This window comes from Delphinapterus leucas, chromosome 12 (assembly GCF_059928025.1).
Source record: "Delphinapterus leucas isolate spDelLeu-1000000601 "Yukka" chromosome 12, BTC_Dleu_Yukka2, whole genome shotgun sequence".
NCBI classification, from domain to species: Eukaryota; Metazoa; Chordata; class Mammalia; order Artiodactyla; family Monodontidae; genus Delphinapterus; species Delphinapterus leucas.
Window position 1 is genome coordinate 47,912,832 of NC_143140.1, and position 18,238 is coordinate 47,931,069.

Sequence of the window (18,238 nt, forward strand, 5' to 3'; positions counted from 1 at the left end):
GTCCCAGCTATTGGATAGAACTCTGCGGGTTATGTGTAAATACTGTTGCCGGGGCCCCACCCAACCCCCAACAAATGCTAATTTACTAGAGCAGGGCTGGGAATGATTAGTTTTTCAAACTTCCCCGGTGACTTTAATGTGCAACCCAGGTTGGCAGGTACTGATCGAAATGAATAAACCTTTAAGAGAAGGAGCAAATCAATTAGTAAAAATGAAATCAGGGCATGCCCCCATGAGCACTTTCCCAAGAAACCTCTAATCTTTCAGTCTTGTATAAAATGCAGAGTTAAATTAAACTAGAGTAATTGCTTAGACCATTGCAAATAGGCAATAGTCAGAGTATGAACCTACATACAGGAAATGAAAATGCTGCAGGATCTAAACTGTGGGCATAAGGAACAACTGAGTACACTTAAAACTGCTGTAACAATGACCGAAATACACCTATTCTGAAAATTTTCATTTTTAACCATTAAAAAATGTATTCCCCCTCTTCAAAATGCCATTTGTCATAACATATTATTTCTCACAGGTCATATGTAGTGAGTGCATGTGTGAGTGTGTGGATGCGATGGATGTGTGTATTTTCAGTCTATCAGAGCTTGTACATTTCTCAAATACTTTAAACAGAATTCAAAACAATTGCATTTGGGGCATATAAACTCCAAAACCTCAAAAGAATCACCCACATACTCCACACACCTGGTATCCAATTTTTATTTCTAACCATTTCTAAATTTTCCAATGTACCAATTTATCTGAATTTGATACACCACCACCCCCTGGTGGAAATTCATAGAAAAGAATCCACATGATTTAACTTGGAAACTTTAATACTGCAAGGGATGATTAAGGTCCTTCAGTACACTGGCATGCACGCCCGCTCTTTCCATCTTTCTCTCTCCCAGCACAACATTCTCTGCAAACAAAATCGTATGCAATAGGGACAGTGGGAGGGAGACGCAAGAGGGAAGAGATATGGGGATGCATGTATATGTATAGCTGATTCACTTTGTTATAAAGCAGAAGCTAACACACCATTGTAAAGCAATTATACTCCAATAAAGATGTTTTAAAAAAATCATATGCAAAAGCTCAACGAACAAAACAGCAAGAATGGAGCTGTTCTGGGGGCTTTCTCTTTCCCATTCTCTTTGCCAGTTCCACATCTCCCCCCAGGATGTCTAAAATAGAACTTATCATCACTAAACATAAGCCATATCCCCAAAAAATTAAAATTAGAATTACACATATTTCTTTTCTTTGACCCTCATGTATATATTTTCATTCACCTTTTCAATGATAGCTGTACTTTTTTTTTGCCACACCACAAGGCATGGGGGATCTTAGTTCCCCAAGCAGGGATTGAACCTGTGCCCCCTGCAGTGGAAGCATGGAGTCTTAACCAATGAACCACCAGGGAAGTCCCGATAACTAAAACATAAAAACCATACACATTACATCTTATTAAGGCCTACTATTTAGGCCTATATTTAAATTAGAAATATTCAAACTTAGAAATTCTCCAGTGCTAGAAAATGTCAAATAGAACAGACTATTCTCATAAAAAAAAATTACATATATTTCTCCCAAGCTCCTTTACCTCAATGAATAGCATCTCCTTTACCATTCACTCAGCCAAAAACCCTCCTAAGAATTCATAATACACATGAACAGATTAAAGACCAAGTCAAGAATCCAGATTAGATTTATTAATTCAGCAATTCCCAAACTCATTTTATCATTAGATACATTTCCACTCCTCCCCAGTACCTTTTAACAACTTGCAGAAAACTTTGTTTATATTTTATTCAGAGTGATTGTTCCATTTTAATTAGCAAATTAGTCCTTTGGCTGCACATACTATTCAATCTTCAAAAATGCTCAGGCAAAGTCAATCATCCAACAAACCAGCTCTCAATCATTTGTGGTAGTGGAAAGTACACCCCTTAGGTGATTGACCCGAGACCGCAATTGAGTTAACGCCACACCTGTAGGCAACATCATCCCTACGTTCTACCATCAGTACCAGCTGAGAGGAAGTAGAGGTTGCCACTAGCACTAGCAGGAATCATGCTTTGTCTTCCACTAAATGGAATAAGCCTGAATTGTATATCACTGTGTAATTTTAAAGGATTATAGTGTTCACTTGACTGCAACCTATGAGCATCATGGGCAGCTCTGCAACCGACAGTGAGTTAAGTGTTTTCCATACATTAACTCCTCCTGTGGATTTATGAGCCAAAAAAAATCCCTGCAACCATGTGAATTGGCATAGATCCTTGGACACAAGATCTAAAAGAAATCTTACTTTATAGCAAGTATTTTTTAACAAAAATAGAGCTTTATGCCCTATGTCATTAGTACTAGACTTAAGTCTAGTACTAAGTTAGATTAGTACTAATCTTAAGTCTACTGATACATATTGCATCATTTCTAATTTTGAAAGCAAAGCCATGTCCAATTAAACTTTCATTCAATGGAAAAGTTATTTGAATCTCTTCTGGTACTTAAATTATATTTTGATTAATAGTTTCTGGGGCCGTTTGCTGTCATTTCATGCCTACAGCTTTGATTTGGGAACAGGGGTCCTGAGGGCTTGGGCACACTCGCTCACCAGCCTGGCGGCCTCCAGAGCAGTGCCCCAGTGCATGGCTATACCCCCACTACCATGGCCATAGTGATGGACCACAGGCAGCCTCCGGCTGCCCTGGGCTAAGAGCTCTTTCTCCAGCCGCACACCTGGCCTGGAGGGCCTCAAGCCCACCTTCTCCCTTATGTCACAGGCTCCATGGAGAGAGGGCTCGAGGGCACAGCATCGGGAAAGAATCCCTTTGCTAATTTCTGCATCTGGGGACAGATTCCAGTCTCCTTTTTGCCTAGTTCCACCCAGGGTTACATTGGATATACCTGGGTAAATGTATGTCAGCCCACTCCCATCTCGGATAAAATGCTTCACCCAGGGAGCCTGCACTTTGAGCACTTGACCCCTCACTGGGAAAATCTTCAGGTCTCCTGCAAGCTGCCTGCTTCCAAGGCCTGAACAGTTGACCACAATGTCGAAGGACTGGTGAAGCTCCCACAGGTCTTCTATTCGTCGGGTGAGTATCAGGCCCCCGCTTCCTTTTAGCCTGGGGAGAATGAGAGACCATGAAGTGAGCCATAGCAGTTTCCTGCTCAACCCCTTACAGAAGTGATGAACAGGAACTCGGAAACAAAACTGAGGAGACCGTCGAATGATCAAATACCTCCAGAGCTTCCAGGGCCCAAGCAGGCCAAATTCTAGCTGACTGCCTCACATCCTTGGAAACCAGGGATTCCTAAAGTTGAACCTAACTAAATAAATACCTATTTCAAAAACTCAAAGCAAACTACCTGCTTCATCCTTTTTATGTTCAATGGAGTTCCTATTCAAAAACTCAAAGCAAACTACCTGCTTCATCCTTTTTATGTTCAATGGAGTTCCTATATCATTCTAGATGCTAAATAAATACCAGGTTAACCTGGTATTTTAAAAACCCCAAGCACTTTTTGTTCATGCCATTTATTTAGCGCTTAAATTTACTGCCTTGGGGGCCTCCCTGATGGCGCAGTGGTTGAGAGTCCGCCTGCCGATGCAGGGGACGCGGGTTCGTGCCCCGGTCTGGGAGGATCCCACCTGCCGCGGAGCAGCTGGGCCCGTGAGCCATGGCCGCTGAGCCTGCGTGTCCGGAGCCTGTGCTCCGCAACGGGAGAGGCCACAACAGTGAGAGGCCCGCGTACTGCAAAAAAAAAAAAAAGAAAAAAATTTACTGCCTTGGACGTTCTGTCTCATGTTGTTAACTCTTGCATGTTCCTGTGTACCACTCTGTTCTCCCTAACCAGACGGTTGGGACAGGGCTCACATGCGCTCCTCCTTATGTCTACCACAGGGATGCTAGCATAAGAGGGACACAAAATATTTGCAGCTGATGGACTAAATAACAGTTGTGGTTGCTAATGATTTTTTGGACCAAGTACATCAAGAATGAAAAGAAATGGTTTATCCAAGTTCTGTAATCTTATTTTTTAATAGTAGTAAAATACGCATAACACAAAATTCATCATTTTGACCATTTTTAAGTGTACAGTTCAATGGCATTAAGTTTAATACATTCACATTGTTGTGCAACCACCATCATCGTCCAACTCCAGAACTTTTTCACCTTTTGCAAAATGAAACTATGTACCTATTAAACAATAACTCCAGGTCCTATCATCTTATTCATAGGTCACTTGTAGAATATAGGAGACGTAATATGAGAAAAAGACTATTGGCAGCTCTCTACACCAGGGTGCAGGTTGAATGCCTGTGTGCAAGGTACTGCTTAGAGGCAAAGTGCCCTTCCTCAGGACTGACAAAGGAGTTGGGAGACAAGAGTGTAAATACTTGGCAGAATGAAGTAAGTTCCAAATGAGAGGTGGATGTAGAATTGGAAAGCATGGGTTTAGGTCCCAGTTGCCTCACATTAGTTTAGCTTTGAGGTCTTGGCCAACTCACCTCTTGTCTCTGACCCTCAGTTTCCTCATCTGTGTTATGGGGATGACACCTCCCTTGCCTGCTTCAGAGATGGCTGTGAAGTTCAAGTTCAAGTGAAATAATAGGCATGACAGTGCTTCATAAGACGTGAGCACAACAAATTCTAGGGGACTGATATCAATAAACTATAAATTTCTCAAAGGGAGAGACTATGTCTTATGCTTCTCACTACACCTATGACCCAGCTCAATGCCCAAAACCTAGTGGACTTGACATGAGTGTTGGCCAATACTGAAGACAATATGAAATCCTAGTTTGGGTATATGATGATTAACTCTATGTTTTGGCTTGACTGGGCCATGGGGTACCCAGATATTTAGCCAAACATTCTTCTGGGTGTTTCTGTGAGGGTATTTTTGGATGCAATAAACACATAAATTGGTAGACTGAGTAAAGTAGATTGCCCTCCTTCACATGGGTCTCATCCAACTGGTTGAAGGCCTGAACAGAACAAAAAGGCTGACCTTCCTCCTGCAAGACTGCCTTCAAACTAGGATATCAGCTTTTTCCTGTCTTCAGACTCAGACTAAAACATTCGCTCTTCCTGGGTCTGAAGTTTGCCAGCCTTCAGACTGGAATTACAGCCTTGGCTCTCCTAGGTCTCCAGCTTGCCAGCTCACTGTGCAGATCCTAGGACATATCAGCCTCCATAATTGTGTGAACCAATTCCTTATATTAAATCTCTTTATATATATATATATTTTTTCTATTGGTTCTGTTTCTCTAGAGAACCCTAAAAGATAGAGAGTGGCACCACATTGGCATCCTTGCTTCAAACCTGAAGCAGGGTATTTTATTAACAGCAATCAGAAAATTAACAATTTTTAGTCCATTTGTCTGAAGAAAAGGAGAAAGAGAAGAAAACTAACTGAAAATCTCAGTTGGCAAATAATGCTATGCATATAGATTCAGGGGGAAAATCCAGTTTATTCCTAGTGACACTTAATGTAGCTATACTTAAAATATCATAGTTAGAATTTTTTAAATGCATTTTAGGTTTACAAAGCAACTAAATCTCTCTGTCTCTCTCTGTCTCTCTCTGTCTCTCTCGCCATATAATTTTAACATGATAATTTTAACCTCATCTGATGACCATACTGCTCACTCATTCTGCTGCAATGCATGTTCTAATAAAATAAACTGCATTCTATTTCCCACTTCTCAGAAGATCCATCTCTGCCTTGTCCACTGCATGAACTTATATTAATCGGTCTAAGCCCTGTTCAGTCGCGGAACAGCTTCTGTTCCCTTTGGGGAGGAGGTGTAGATGAGGCCTGGGGTTTCTATGGGCAGAGTGGTCCAGAGGGGAGCAGCCGTGCACCCTTAGTCAGTCCAGCAGGTGGGGTTCCCCTCTTCCACTGCCTTAGGGCAGCAATTGGAGCCCCAGTGGAAGCCCCCAAGGCCATTGCACCACAGCCAGCCTCCATCTATTCCCTACTAAACTTGTTGCCATCCTCAGAAAAAATAGGACTTCCCTGGTGGTCCAGTGGTTAAAAATCTGCCTGCCAATGCAGGGAACACGGGTTCGAGCCCTGGTCCAGGAAGATCCCACGTGCTGTGGAGCAGCTAAGCCCATGCATCACAACTACTGAGCCTGTGCTCTAGAGCCCGCGAGCCACAACTACTGAAGACTGTGCGCCTACAGCCCGTGCTCAGCAGCAAGAGAAGCCACCGCAATGAGAAGCCCGCACACCACAACGAAGAGTAGCCCCCACTCGCTGCAACTAGAGAAAGCCCAGGCGCAGCAACGAAGACCCAACACAGCCAAAAATAAATAAATAAATAAATTGGAAAAAAAAATAAACACCATCATTTTCCACTTTCCTGGCTGGTGCCCTCCTGCCTCATCCTTGCGTAACCAGGAAGAAAGTGGGGCGTTCATATTAGACCTGTGTCTAAGGCCAACTTTTGCCCATGGCTCCTCTGGTTAAGGGCCAGGGGCCAATGCTGGGAGTAGGAGGAACTCTCTAGGGGCCTGGAAAAGGAAGGCTGTGCTCTGGTGGGCACGGGGTGTGTTGGGCATGGGGGAGCAGGGGTCTACTGTGCACAGGAAGGGACCTTTGCAAGTTGGACATTTGTTAGGCAGGGATGACCTGTCACATGCCTGATGTACAATCCGTATTTCTGTCCAACTGTCAAGGGAGTGGCATAGGCACTGCTGTGAGTCAGGCCAAGTAGGAGAACAGAAGCTATAGGAGACAAGAGTCTGGGACCCTGCAGGGAAAGTAACAGAGAGGACTCATTAGATGAGTGGGAAGGAAAGTGCAGGGAGAGAAGCTCAGTGTGGTTAGTGCTGTGCTCAGTGCAGGGCCCTTATCAGGGCCACAGAATAAGGCATGGCCTGCTGGAAAGAAGGCAACGCACCAACGTTACAGGGCCCCCAGCACCAAAATGGGGCACGCCGCTTTCTGAATGTCTCCCAAGGCAGGACCATCCTGCTCCAGCCGAGATGATTTATTTAGGTAGGATGCCTGATGAAGAGACAGGCTCAGTTGACTTATTGCCTCTGTGATTCATTTCCTGGAAGGGCAAGTACGAAGCAGCAGAATATAACTCCACTGGCCAAAGATATCAAACCTGATCTGCATGGCTGATTAACCCTCAGGGGTTTGTTTATTTGTTGGTTCTGGGTATTACTGGATTTTTTTTTTTTTTTTTTTGAGAAGCAGATGATTCCTTCTGTTCTTTGAAAAATGCTAACGATCTACTTTGTGGTTATAAACTTTTTTTTTCTTTCCTGGAAATTAATATTATTTCAGAAGGATAGAGCTTAAATTGAAGGCATTGTTATGCGGCTTGCTAAGTAAAATGCCTGTTTTTGAGTCAGAACGCTGCAGGCTGAACACTCACATTGTGTAGAAGGGGAGTAGGAGGCAACATAACAGACCCTGGGTGTGAGGAACAAGCAGGGATTGTATGGCTCCCCAGCTGGGTCATCCGAGGTGGAAAGTGGGTGGCAGCCTACAGAGGGAGCCCCAGGGGTCCCACGCTCTCACCAGCATGCTGCCTGGCCTCCCACCTGGCCTGAAGTCCTTGCTCTGAGAGGGTTGCCTTGGGCTTAAAGGAGTCCCAGACCTACAAAGCCTTCCTCAGAAGTAAAGGGAACGGGTGACCCTCTTCCTCCCCCACATTGGCCTTCTGGTCAGGTGCCAGGGCCTGAGGGAAGGGGGGCTGACCAATCTTACAGAGAGGAGGCCCCTGCATACTGTCTGTGCAGGCCCCTCACTGGGGGTTAAGAGGAAGCATGAAGTATCAGGGACCTATGGGGTACCAAAGCAGGAGGTGGGGCGGGGGTGGGACAGCTAGGACGAGGGTCTCCTCGTGGCTTCCCTGCAACAGTGTGTACTGTGTGTACTGTCTGTCTGAGGCACACATGTCCCCACCCACTGTCATGGTGGACATGTATATCAAACAAATGGACCTAAAAAGTCCTCCCCGGGATTCTATGGGGACAAGAGCAGCCCCTCAGACCTCTTCTCCTTGACTCTGTCACCTAAAAACAGACAGGAAGCAGCATGCTCCAAGGCACGACTCCAGCTGGCTGGTCACCAGGCCCGATGGTGTTGCACTCGGGAGGTGGCTCCCACTGGCACAAAGTACCACTCACTCAGGGTTATTTTAAGTAAAGTAAAACGCTGACAGCAGGCTTCCAACTAATGAGAGAAAATCAAGACTTTTCCCAGGCCTTCATCCCACAATTAGAGATTAGGCTCGAAAATAAGGTTATTATGGAAATAAGGGGCCTGTTTTCTAGAAGGTGATACTTGAACAAATTGTTCAGGTAATATATATTCTCGTGTGAAACTGGCTGAGGGTGGCCCAAAATAAATATGTATATATTTACAGCAGAGCTCTGCCACTTATTGCTTGCCTAATAATTTCCCCTTATCTGAATTTTATTAAGATATACGATACCTCAACTACGTATCAATAGCATTAGCAATTCCAATGTTCTTTTTCCAGGCATTTTTATAATATAAAGACAAAAATGCAACACCACACAACCTTGCCACTCAGAAAAGATGGTGATGCCCTGAAACTGGAATGTTGGCTGATGGGTAACTCCATCACACGACGGCTCAAATGTTCATTTATCAGCTGATATACAGTGGTTTAAATTTAGCATACAAACAGGGGTTTATGGGCCAGCGACAAGGCACAAAAGTGTAGGTTTTATGAAACTGGCACTTTAGGAAGAAAAAAGTCCCATATAAATTGCTAAGAGATAAAAGTGAAAAGAGCACTTATAAAGCTACAAAAATATATCATGGTGCTCCCGGCATGTGCCTAACAGACTTAGGTTCCTTCCTCTGCACTCCCAATCCACCTTCATAAATTTGTATTTAACCCTCATCACATGTGTTACTGTTAATTGTTAATTAACATGTATATCAATGTGCACACACATATATACACCATCATCCCCAAATAGACTATGAATTCCTTAAGAAAATTGATCATATTTTATCCTTCATTTTTGACTAGCTTCTAGCACAGTGCTAGGTATACATAGAAGTTCAACGAAGAATTGTGGAATTAATTAATTATTCCAATTAATTATCTTATCTCCTACATCTGGGACCAAGCCATTGCTGCCACTGCTTACCTGAAGTCACTTTTCCAACTTTTACCCAATAATTTGCATTGTTCCTATTCATCTACCAAATATACAGACTTGGGGATTGAAAGGGCCAAAGTTTCACAACCTTCAACATGCTTGCAATTTCAAGATGAAACTAAAGAGAGATTTATTGATGTGTCTTAAATAAAAATACCCTTGATGTGTTTCCTAACCAACTGGAAACAGAAAGTCCTGAAAACCAAGCCAAAATGCAAGTTCATGAAATTTGGGGCTGAACTTGGTAAGGAAGCAATTACCTAATTTAGATAAGCCCTCACTTTTAAAGCTCTTGCTCATAACAAAATAAAATAATGGGGTTATTTTCTTTTTCACTAATGAGAAAAAAATTCAAAAATAACTTATAATAAGCCTAAGATTCTCGAAAGAGCTAGAGTAAATCATATCATTTTACAGCTGGAAGCATATTCTCCAAACATCTCAGTTTACGGATGAGCAAAGTAAGATACTGTTTCAACGAGGGGGTCTTACTGGTGCGGACAGAAGGACCAAATCGTGCATCAAGGTGCACAGTGAAGCAGAAGATGGACGTGTTACTAACTTGGATGTGACTCACTCCTTGTGACACAGTGTCTTCAGAATGTTGTACAAAGCCCTAGCCATTAATGAACAGCAAGACACAGTGTACAAGAGCTCTGAGGAGCCACAGAGAAGCTATGAAGTTATTTATGGGTGTGACAGACAAAGAAAGCAGCAAAGAGCCACTTCAACTGACCTTTTCTCCAACCACGGGAGGTAGGCAGGGCCTTCACATTTGAGTGTAGTAAAAGCCTGACCGAACACATGTTGGGGGAATTTCTTCAGCTCATCCTCAGTCATCTTTCGAAATCCCAGCACCACATCAGCCCAGAATGGCACTTCCTCAGTAGGAATGCTCCGAAATATCTGCCAACTCAAACACATTAAGTGGAAAAATTTCCTGAAGTTCTATGAAATTTCTAGTGAACTCCATGTACATTCTCTAAAGCATTTTTAAAACACACTTCTTATACCCATACAGAGAAAGAAATTATTCTTCAATTCTCTCAGGTTCAGATAACTCAGTAGCTAAATTTAAAATGTTCATGGCGGGGGTGGGGGGTGCGGCATTGGAATAAGACATTTAAAAAGTTGTGTGCCTTTTAAAGATTGAATTTAACTCTCTTTTTCTAAAAAGCTCTTGCCCAGATTTTCTTTATTTACTTATGATGATGCATTTTTGAGGAAAGATTTTCCTGTTTTGCATAATGCTTTACATAAAGTGTAAGTAAACCATCAAAAGTTTAACGGTTGGCCTCAATTCTGAACAAAATATCTAAGTTAGAAGAAGCAACGGTGGTGGTGCAGGAGACAGGGCTGCGAATTATGAATTAAGTTGTAGATCATCACGTTACGTTCTTGATAAGAGAAGCCAGGAGTTGTCAGGACAAGCCCTGTTATCGTTCAGTCATGGCTGGGGCTGATGAGGCTAGAAAGATATTAGTTGTTAACAAGAAGCCTATAACTTTGCTATCAATAGGTGCTAGGCATATGTTTGGATTTATCAGTATCGGGCTCTTTACATCAATAGGAATAAATGTTGTAAAGCATGGCTGCTCTAAAGTAGCAAGGGAAATCATCTGAGTGCTATACATGGTTGCTAATGCTATGGTAATTAATGTACTGGAATTTATATCTCTAAGTAATTCATTCTATACGGTTCCTGTGGAAGGTATAAATGTTGTTTGCTGCAGGTCTCTACAACAGGCCCTCTTGCTGTCTCATGCTGCACACTCTCCCTGGGCTAGATTGTCCTCTTCCCTGTCTTCACCATCATACTATAGGCCAAACACTCAGAAGACTACATCTCCTCTTCTCTCTCCTGAGCTCCAAAACCAGATCCAGACCCATGTTGCCTACTCTCTACTGGAGAAGTCTACCCCCATGTCTCAGACATTTACCCCATGCCCACTGCTCTTTCCCTCCCCCTTTCCCCATCCACCCAGGTGCTAACTCCAGAAACCAGAGAATCATCCTTGACCTTCTCTCCTCTCTCACCCCCTACATGCCATCAATTATCAAGTCCCATCTAATCTCCTCATAAGCATTTCTCAAATCCATCTGTTCTCTATGCCCACTATCAACACCTAATCTATCCCACCATCATCTCTTTTTCCACAAATCTGTTCTCCACACTGCAGACAGAATGTTTTTGAACTGCAAATATGATCAGTTACTTCACTGTGTAAATCCCTCAATGGCTTTCCATTACCCTAGGCGTTTTTCAGTCCCTCCAACACACCAGAGTCACCCTAGATTCAGGTCTATGCATGTACTATTGCTTCTCCCTGAATGCTGCCTCCTCTGCCCTGGACCCTATCTCTGTCCCCTTCACCTCTACAGGGTCAGCAGACTAACCTATACTCATGTGGATGGTCTCCACTGAAACATCACTTTTTTTCTGAGTGGTTTCTCATAACTTACCAGAGCAAGTTTATTCTCCAGATAAATGCTTCCATAGCACCCTGTACTCTTCCCTTGGTGACTCATGTCTCATATGTAACTCATTAGATTTAGGACATTCCCTACAGAACATAAGCTACATGAGGGCAGGACCATGTCTGTCTTTCCTAAAAAGTCACTCAACACATATTTATTGAGCATCTACTATATGCCAAGCAATATGTACTAAGTTGCTCATTTCTATTTCCCTAATTCCTAGAAGAGTTCCTGATACTGGTGAATGCTGAGTAAATTGTTTTGAAGGAATAAATAGATGAATAAAGTTTATACTTATGCCAAGGTGCATAGGACATTTGTGCCCTTATCTTCACTTGACTGATTCAAATACTTTTTGGAAGCAAGTGGGATAAAAATCATTCATATGAGGAAAATAAATAACTCTTTTTTAGAATGGCTTAAAGTACATTCCTTTTAATATCCTCAATAGTGGCAAAGTCTTGCTCTTGAAAGGACATTTGAATCTTGGACACAACTGTTTCCAAAAACTACTGAGAGCTGATGTTTGTGAATTAGACTGGGTCGTGCTGGGTTTGGACAAAAAGAAAGTGTGACCATAAATCAATGACAACGATGTTTCTATGTGACTTATCAACTGGCTCTGGAGACAGTTACAGTTTCAATCCATCTTCAGAAGGTAGAGAAGTAAAGCTGCTCCTTTGGGTAGGGACTTTGAGAAATTAGTGATATCAATAGCGTTTGGTGTTTGTGATGGTGAGGGAGAGCAAGAAGAGGAATAGAGTAGAAATCTGCCTGATGCAGGTACGTTCACCAGCAGAAAATGTCAGCAGACAGCCTGAACTCAAAAGAGGAGACAGGACATTTTTTTTTAAAACAGCACAAAAGATGCAGTGGTTTTGAGAACTTAGTAAAGGGCAGACATCCCTCTGTTCTTCAGAAGGCTGTAGGGCATAGTTGTGTTATCACATAGAATAACACAGACAATGTATGTGTTATGTCGTAACTTAGAAGTGACAGTATGGTTAGTGATTTCTGTCTGAGAAGATATAGAAAGGTATTGTCATATTTTAAGTGCCAGTTTGTGTTAGAAATGTTTAATATTTTAAACTCTTTTATTTAATTTTGCATTTCTTCGGAAATTGGATGTGAAAAATCAAAGGAAGCTTGCTAACCATTTCAGAAATATTTTTTCCCAAATGACACTTTAAAAGGTAACTTTAGTGACCTATAATAGTTGCTTTTTTGGAACACTTCATTCTCCACAGACACCAAATAAGAAAGATGTGCCTGTGCCTTGGGCCTCTGCACCCATTCCCATATCAATCACACCTCTTTGCTTTCCATCAGCCCCCATCAGCCCCATAGAACCCAAACTCAGTGTTTACCTGCTATATATTTTTTTAGCCATATTTGTAAATCACTGCATATTCCCTGAGGAAACTCAAAATAGCATTTGTGATGAGAAACTATAATGGTTGTTTATTGTTTAAAAGTCTAATGCTATAACTTGTCTTTCTTGAGTTCTTTGGAGTGAAGCCTAAAATGTTCTTCCAAATCCTCCTACATCTAGTTCAGCACTCTGCTCATAGCAGGTACTCAGTAATATTTTCTGTTGAACTCTAAAGTCTGTTAAGATCACTCTAAATTCTAAAATAACTTCAGATTTCCTCCCTTACCCAGACACCAGGAGAACACCAGCATCTTCAGCTTCTGCAGAATTGGCAATTGCAAACAGGTGATCAAAGGTCTCTTTAAACCACTGCTTCTGCTTGTGAATGGGTGTGTCTGTGATGGTGGAGAAAAGCAAAGCAGAACAGAAAGGAAAATAATGACAATGACTATCTTCACAGAAGCTCCTTCCTACAAACTGGGAAAAACTAAAGAGGCAGGGAGGAACATTTAGATAAAGTACCACAGTGTGGCGGAGGATCAGTCAGCCACCAGAGTTTTGAATGTTGACACTTGCTGTCAGGGTCGGTTCATATAATTATTAATCAACAGAGGGGAAATCAACCGATGAGGGAAAAAATCTAACATATGGGCCAGCTGGAAAGGGCGTATTGGCCTTTGGCACTAGGCATATTTCAGAGGTCCTTGAAAGGTCCATAACCAATCTGAGCCAAGTTAGCCAATCTGGCTGAGGCATCCAACTGGCCACACAGTCGAGATGATAGGAGAAAGAACCCAGGGCCTCTTTCCTGAGGGCTGAAAACATGGCAGGAGATAAGGGGAGATCTGTGGGGCCCAGATCAACCAGGTTGAAGAACAGACTGAACATCAGTGGGAAGCCAAGGTTGCTCACCCTTCTGATACAAGGAAACAAGGCCTGCATTGTGGAATTGAGCTCCCTACAGCCCCATCCAAGGCTGCCATTACCTCCATTCCCCTCCATTCCATGGAATCATAGACCAGCTTGGAGTAGCATTCCTGGGGTCACCAGGGGTGTGCAGGGACTACACCTCTCTGTCAGAGTCCTGTGGAACAGTGCCCCCTATCCCCCAGGCATCCCTGCCTGTGTACAGGAGATTGGATCTGGACATAGCTCTGGAAGGGTTCCAGGCCTGCCAGGGAGAAAATACGGGTCAGGGTTCAAGCCCCAAAATAATAGTGTCCAGTGTAGGCACAGAGAGCAAGCATGACACAGAAGCACTGACAAATCCAACTGTGGATGAAGTATTTGGCCATCTGATCCCTGTGGGAAGGTCATGAGAAAGAGTTCAGGGTCAGGCCAGGGACTGGGGAACAGTAATCCTGAGGGGCTGCTATAGGGGGAGACACAGAGGAGATGGGGGAACTGAGCAGAGAGGATACTGGGTCAGCTTTGCTTGGAGAGATGTCCCTAGAGCTCAGGTAGAGATGAAAAGCCCCTGGAGGCATCCTGCTTCCAGGTGAATGAGAGCATTTCAGTGGCAGGTTTTAAAGCAATTCACTTGTTCAGGAGCCAATAAATATTTCTTTAGTAGTGGATCTGTGCTGTTGTCTTCAAACATATGCCCCTGTGAACTCAACACTCCCAAAATTGCAGACTGGATCTACTGGTTTAAAAATAAGGAGGAAATAAATAATAAACTGCAAAGAACTAAATTAGACCTCATATGGATTATACCCCAGCAATCTAAGGCAGTGTACGAGGCTGTATTGAAATGCACACCCCCCTTCCCACTCCAAACCTTAAAAAATAAAATAGTGACTGCTATTCACACACTGCAAAAGTCACCCCAAAAGAATAGACAATTCCAGTTCAACAGTGGGTAAAGCAAGCCTGGGACCTAATTCATGTTCAAGTGCTGGTAAAAGAAAACTGTAGCCAGAGTAGCGGTGATAACAATAGCAAGGGCTGACACAGCACTTACTATGTCCAGGCACTGTTCTAAATGCTTTACATGTATTAACTCATTTAATCCTCACAACAAACCTATGGGACAGTACGGTCCCCATATGGTACTGACATTTATGGGCACAGAAGATTTTCATCACTGGGGCTGGTCTGAAAGAAGCCCAGAGAGAAAACCAAAGTCTATCTAGCAGCACCAGAGAGAAAGACCCTGATCCAGGGGCCCCAATCACCGAGCCAAAGGGTGAGCTGGGCCTCAGTGGCCTGAATGAACTCTCAGGTGAGCCTCCTTATTTGAAGATGATTCCATGACTATCAGGCAGCCTTCTCACTATTCACCTGGGCCTGATGCATACAAGGGGATGTCTGGGAGATGGACACAAGGACTCTGGTCACAAGAAAGGTGTCCAGTGTGAACTAGCATTCTGCAAACACACCAGGCTCCTGTGCTTGTTTCCTGCAAGGCAGCTCCCAAGAGGTACATTAGCATCACGGGTGCTGACAAAGCCAAGTTCCTGGACTGCAATAGTGAGGCCACTGCCCTCCCCACCCTGGCCGAAAATGGGTTTATCCTCTGTTAGGTGAAGCAGGGGGTGTCTCTGGACTAGGAAAACACCAAGTGCAGGCAAAGGCAGGAATACCCTAGTGAAAACAAGAGCGTTAAGGAAACATGTGCAAACCACATGCTAAGACCTCAGACCTCTTCTCCCCCTCCTAGAATGCTGCCAGCCAGGCCTTCACCCACCCCAGCCAGGGGACTGGAAGCCTCTTCTCTGGGAAACATGACTTGCCCAAGAAGAAAGACTTAAATGTAATGACATCAGAGGTTCTCCAACCAAACAGCACTCCCATCTCACTCCAGTGAGCCTCAAGGCAACAAGCCCTACGCAAGGACCCAGAAACTCCCATCAGCTGTTTAGGATCCTGTTCTTAAAGGTCAACAGACAGGTAAAGATGACCAGACCACATGGCCAAGGAAAACCTGTAACATGAAAAATGAGCACATCAAATAAAAAAAACACAACTTGGAGACAACAGAAGCTATGCAGGGAGGAAAAACTTTTAAAACTATTACTAGTGTCTTCAAAAAGGTAAGACATTGCAACCACAGAACACAAATAGTATAACAAAGGGAAATTCAGAGAATAAAAATGATCTTTGGAATATTAAAAATGCTACGGTAGAAATAATAAATCCAACAGCAAGGCAAAAAAAAAATTGAGAAAATCTCCCATAAAGTAAAATAGAAGGAGAAAAAGATAGAAATAGGAAGGGGAAAAAATTGAGCCAATGGGAGGACTCGTCCAGGAAGCCCAGCAAAACAGCAATTCTGGACAGAAAGGCAGAGACAGCAGGAGGGAGGAATCGGCAGTTGGGTAACTCAGAGATTGTATCTTGAACTGGAGACATGAGTTTCCAGATTAAATGGGCAGGGCAATTTTCAAAGTCCAGATTGCTGTTTTTTTGTAATAACATAATCATTTGACTGCTTAAACTATGTCCATGTATAACTTTGATACAAAAATAAAAACTAAAATTAAAGGGGAGAAAGGAGAGTGGAAATGAGGAAGTGAAGACACTGAGTATAAACTTCATTAGCTGCAAAGTGATTTTGTTTCCTATTTAATGCTTTTTCCTCCTCTTCCCATTTCGTAAGACAAATACAGAATGGAAAGGACGCGTGGAAGTGTTTTTAAAAATCAATGCATTGGGACTTCCCTGGTGGTGCAGTGGTTAAGAATCCGCCTGCCAGTGCAGGGGACACAGGTTCAAGCCCTGGTCTGGGAAGATCCCACATGCCACAGAGCAACTAAGCCCGTGCACCACAACTACTGAGACTGCACTCTAGAACCCTCGACCCACAACTACTGAGCCCACGTGCCACAACTACTGAGCCTGCACTCTAGAGCCCTCGACCCACAACTACTGAGCCCATGTGCCACAATTACTGAAGCCTGGGCACCTGGAGCCCGTGCTCCGCAACAAGAGAAGCCACCGCAATGAGAAGCCTGCACAATGCAACGAAGAGTAGCCCCCGCTGGTGGCAACTAGAGAAAGCCCACACACAGCAACGAAGACCCAACGCAGCCAAAAATAAATAAATAAACTAATTAATTAATTTTTTAAAAAAATCAATGCATTTTTAGTCCTGAATACATATTGACTGATTGTTTTTAAACTGGCTTAGAAGTGAGGATAATGTTAGTCCCATTACAAGTATTTTCTGACTTGACGGTCACTACTGGTATCAGTAGAAAGACTTCGAGTTACCAGTTACCAACTGTGGTAGCCATTGGTGCTGTTTACCAAATACTCTGGCTGTCTACCTTCTGGGAGCCTTATAGAATTGCACTTCCTGGCCTCCTTCTGAAGGGTGGGAGCATGTGACTAGCACTAGCCAATGAGCTGTCACCAGAAGTGATGAATGTTGCTTCCTGGCCATGAACCTTTAATTGCTAAGGCAAGACCCCTCAGAGCTCTCAATCCCCAGCTACAGGTACTGACCACATTCAAGGCTCTGGCTGCTTCAGCAGCTTAGACCCCTGAGTGATGAACAGAACCCTTGCTGATGCTCAGTCAACGTACAGCATGAGCAAGAAATAAACCTTTGCTTTTTAAGCTGCTAAGATTTGAAGGTTCTTTCTGTCTTGCTGCATAACTGAGCCTTTCCTAACAGATGAACCAACAAGATGTCAAAAGTGCACATTACACTTATGTGAACATCCAGCTGTCTTTGTCAACAGAATTCCACCAACGTCATTCTATCTAACGTCCATCATATCTGACAGAGGAGCAGAAATCTCTTTCTCACCTGGATAAACAGGAGGAATAAGCATTCCGGCTGCCACATCACTCGTGGTCTCGGGAGTGAACTGCTCTGAAATGACTGTAATGGAGCATCGCGGGACTAGTTGGGAAATGCACACAGCAGTGGAGAGTCCCATCACACCAGCTCCCACAGTTGCAATCCGTACTGTACCCATGGGCCTGTGAGGAGGCACAGTGTGAGCTACAAACCTTGTTTCAAGAGTTAATCCGTCCAGTACAAAGCTTGGCCCTGAAGGTTCTTTCCTTAGGTCCACAGCCTCTCCAAATACGACCTTTCTTGCCGGCATTTCTCATGGGATAAAGAGAGCTCCCTGTAAGCCCTCTTTCCATTAAATGTCAGGGTACGGACAACAAGGTCTCCATGGAGTTTAGACATTAGTCCCAAACCTGCCTGGAGTTGCCTTTAGAACAAAGGACAGCTGAGTAAGTCTGCCCTTGG

General features: G+C 43.4%; 1 protein-coding gene across 1 annotated transcript; it reads right to left on the reverse strand.

Moving 5' to 3' along the window:
* Positions 1-1,690: 1,690 nt before the first annotated feature.
* DDO (D-aspartate oxidase) lies at positions 1,691-17,958 on the reverse strand. The gene is made up of 4 exons (XM_022554354.2): positions 17,783-17,958; positions 13,313-13,421; positions 9,913-10,089; positions 1,691-3,131 (listed from the first exon to the last, which is right to left on the reverse strand). The coding sequence occupies exons 1-4, from the start codon at positions 17,952-17,954 to the stop codon at positions 2,564-2,566; spliced, it is 1,026 nt and encodes a 341-aa protein (XP_022410062.1). The 5' UTR covers positions 17,955-17,958; the 3' UTR covers positions 1,691-2,563.
* Positions 17,959-18,238: the final 280 nt, after the last annotated feature.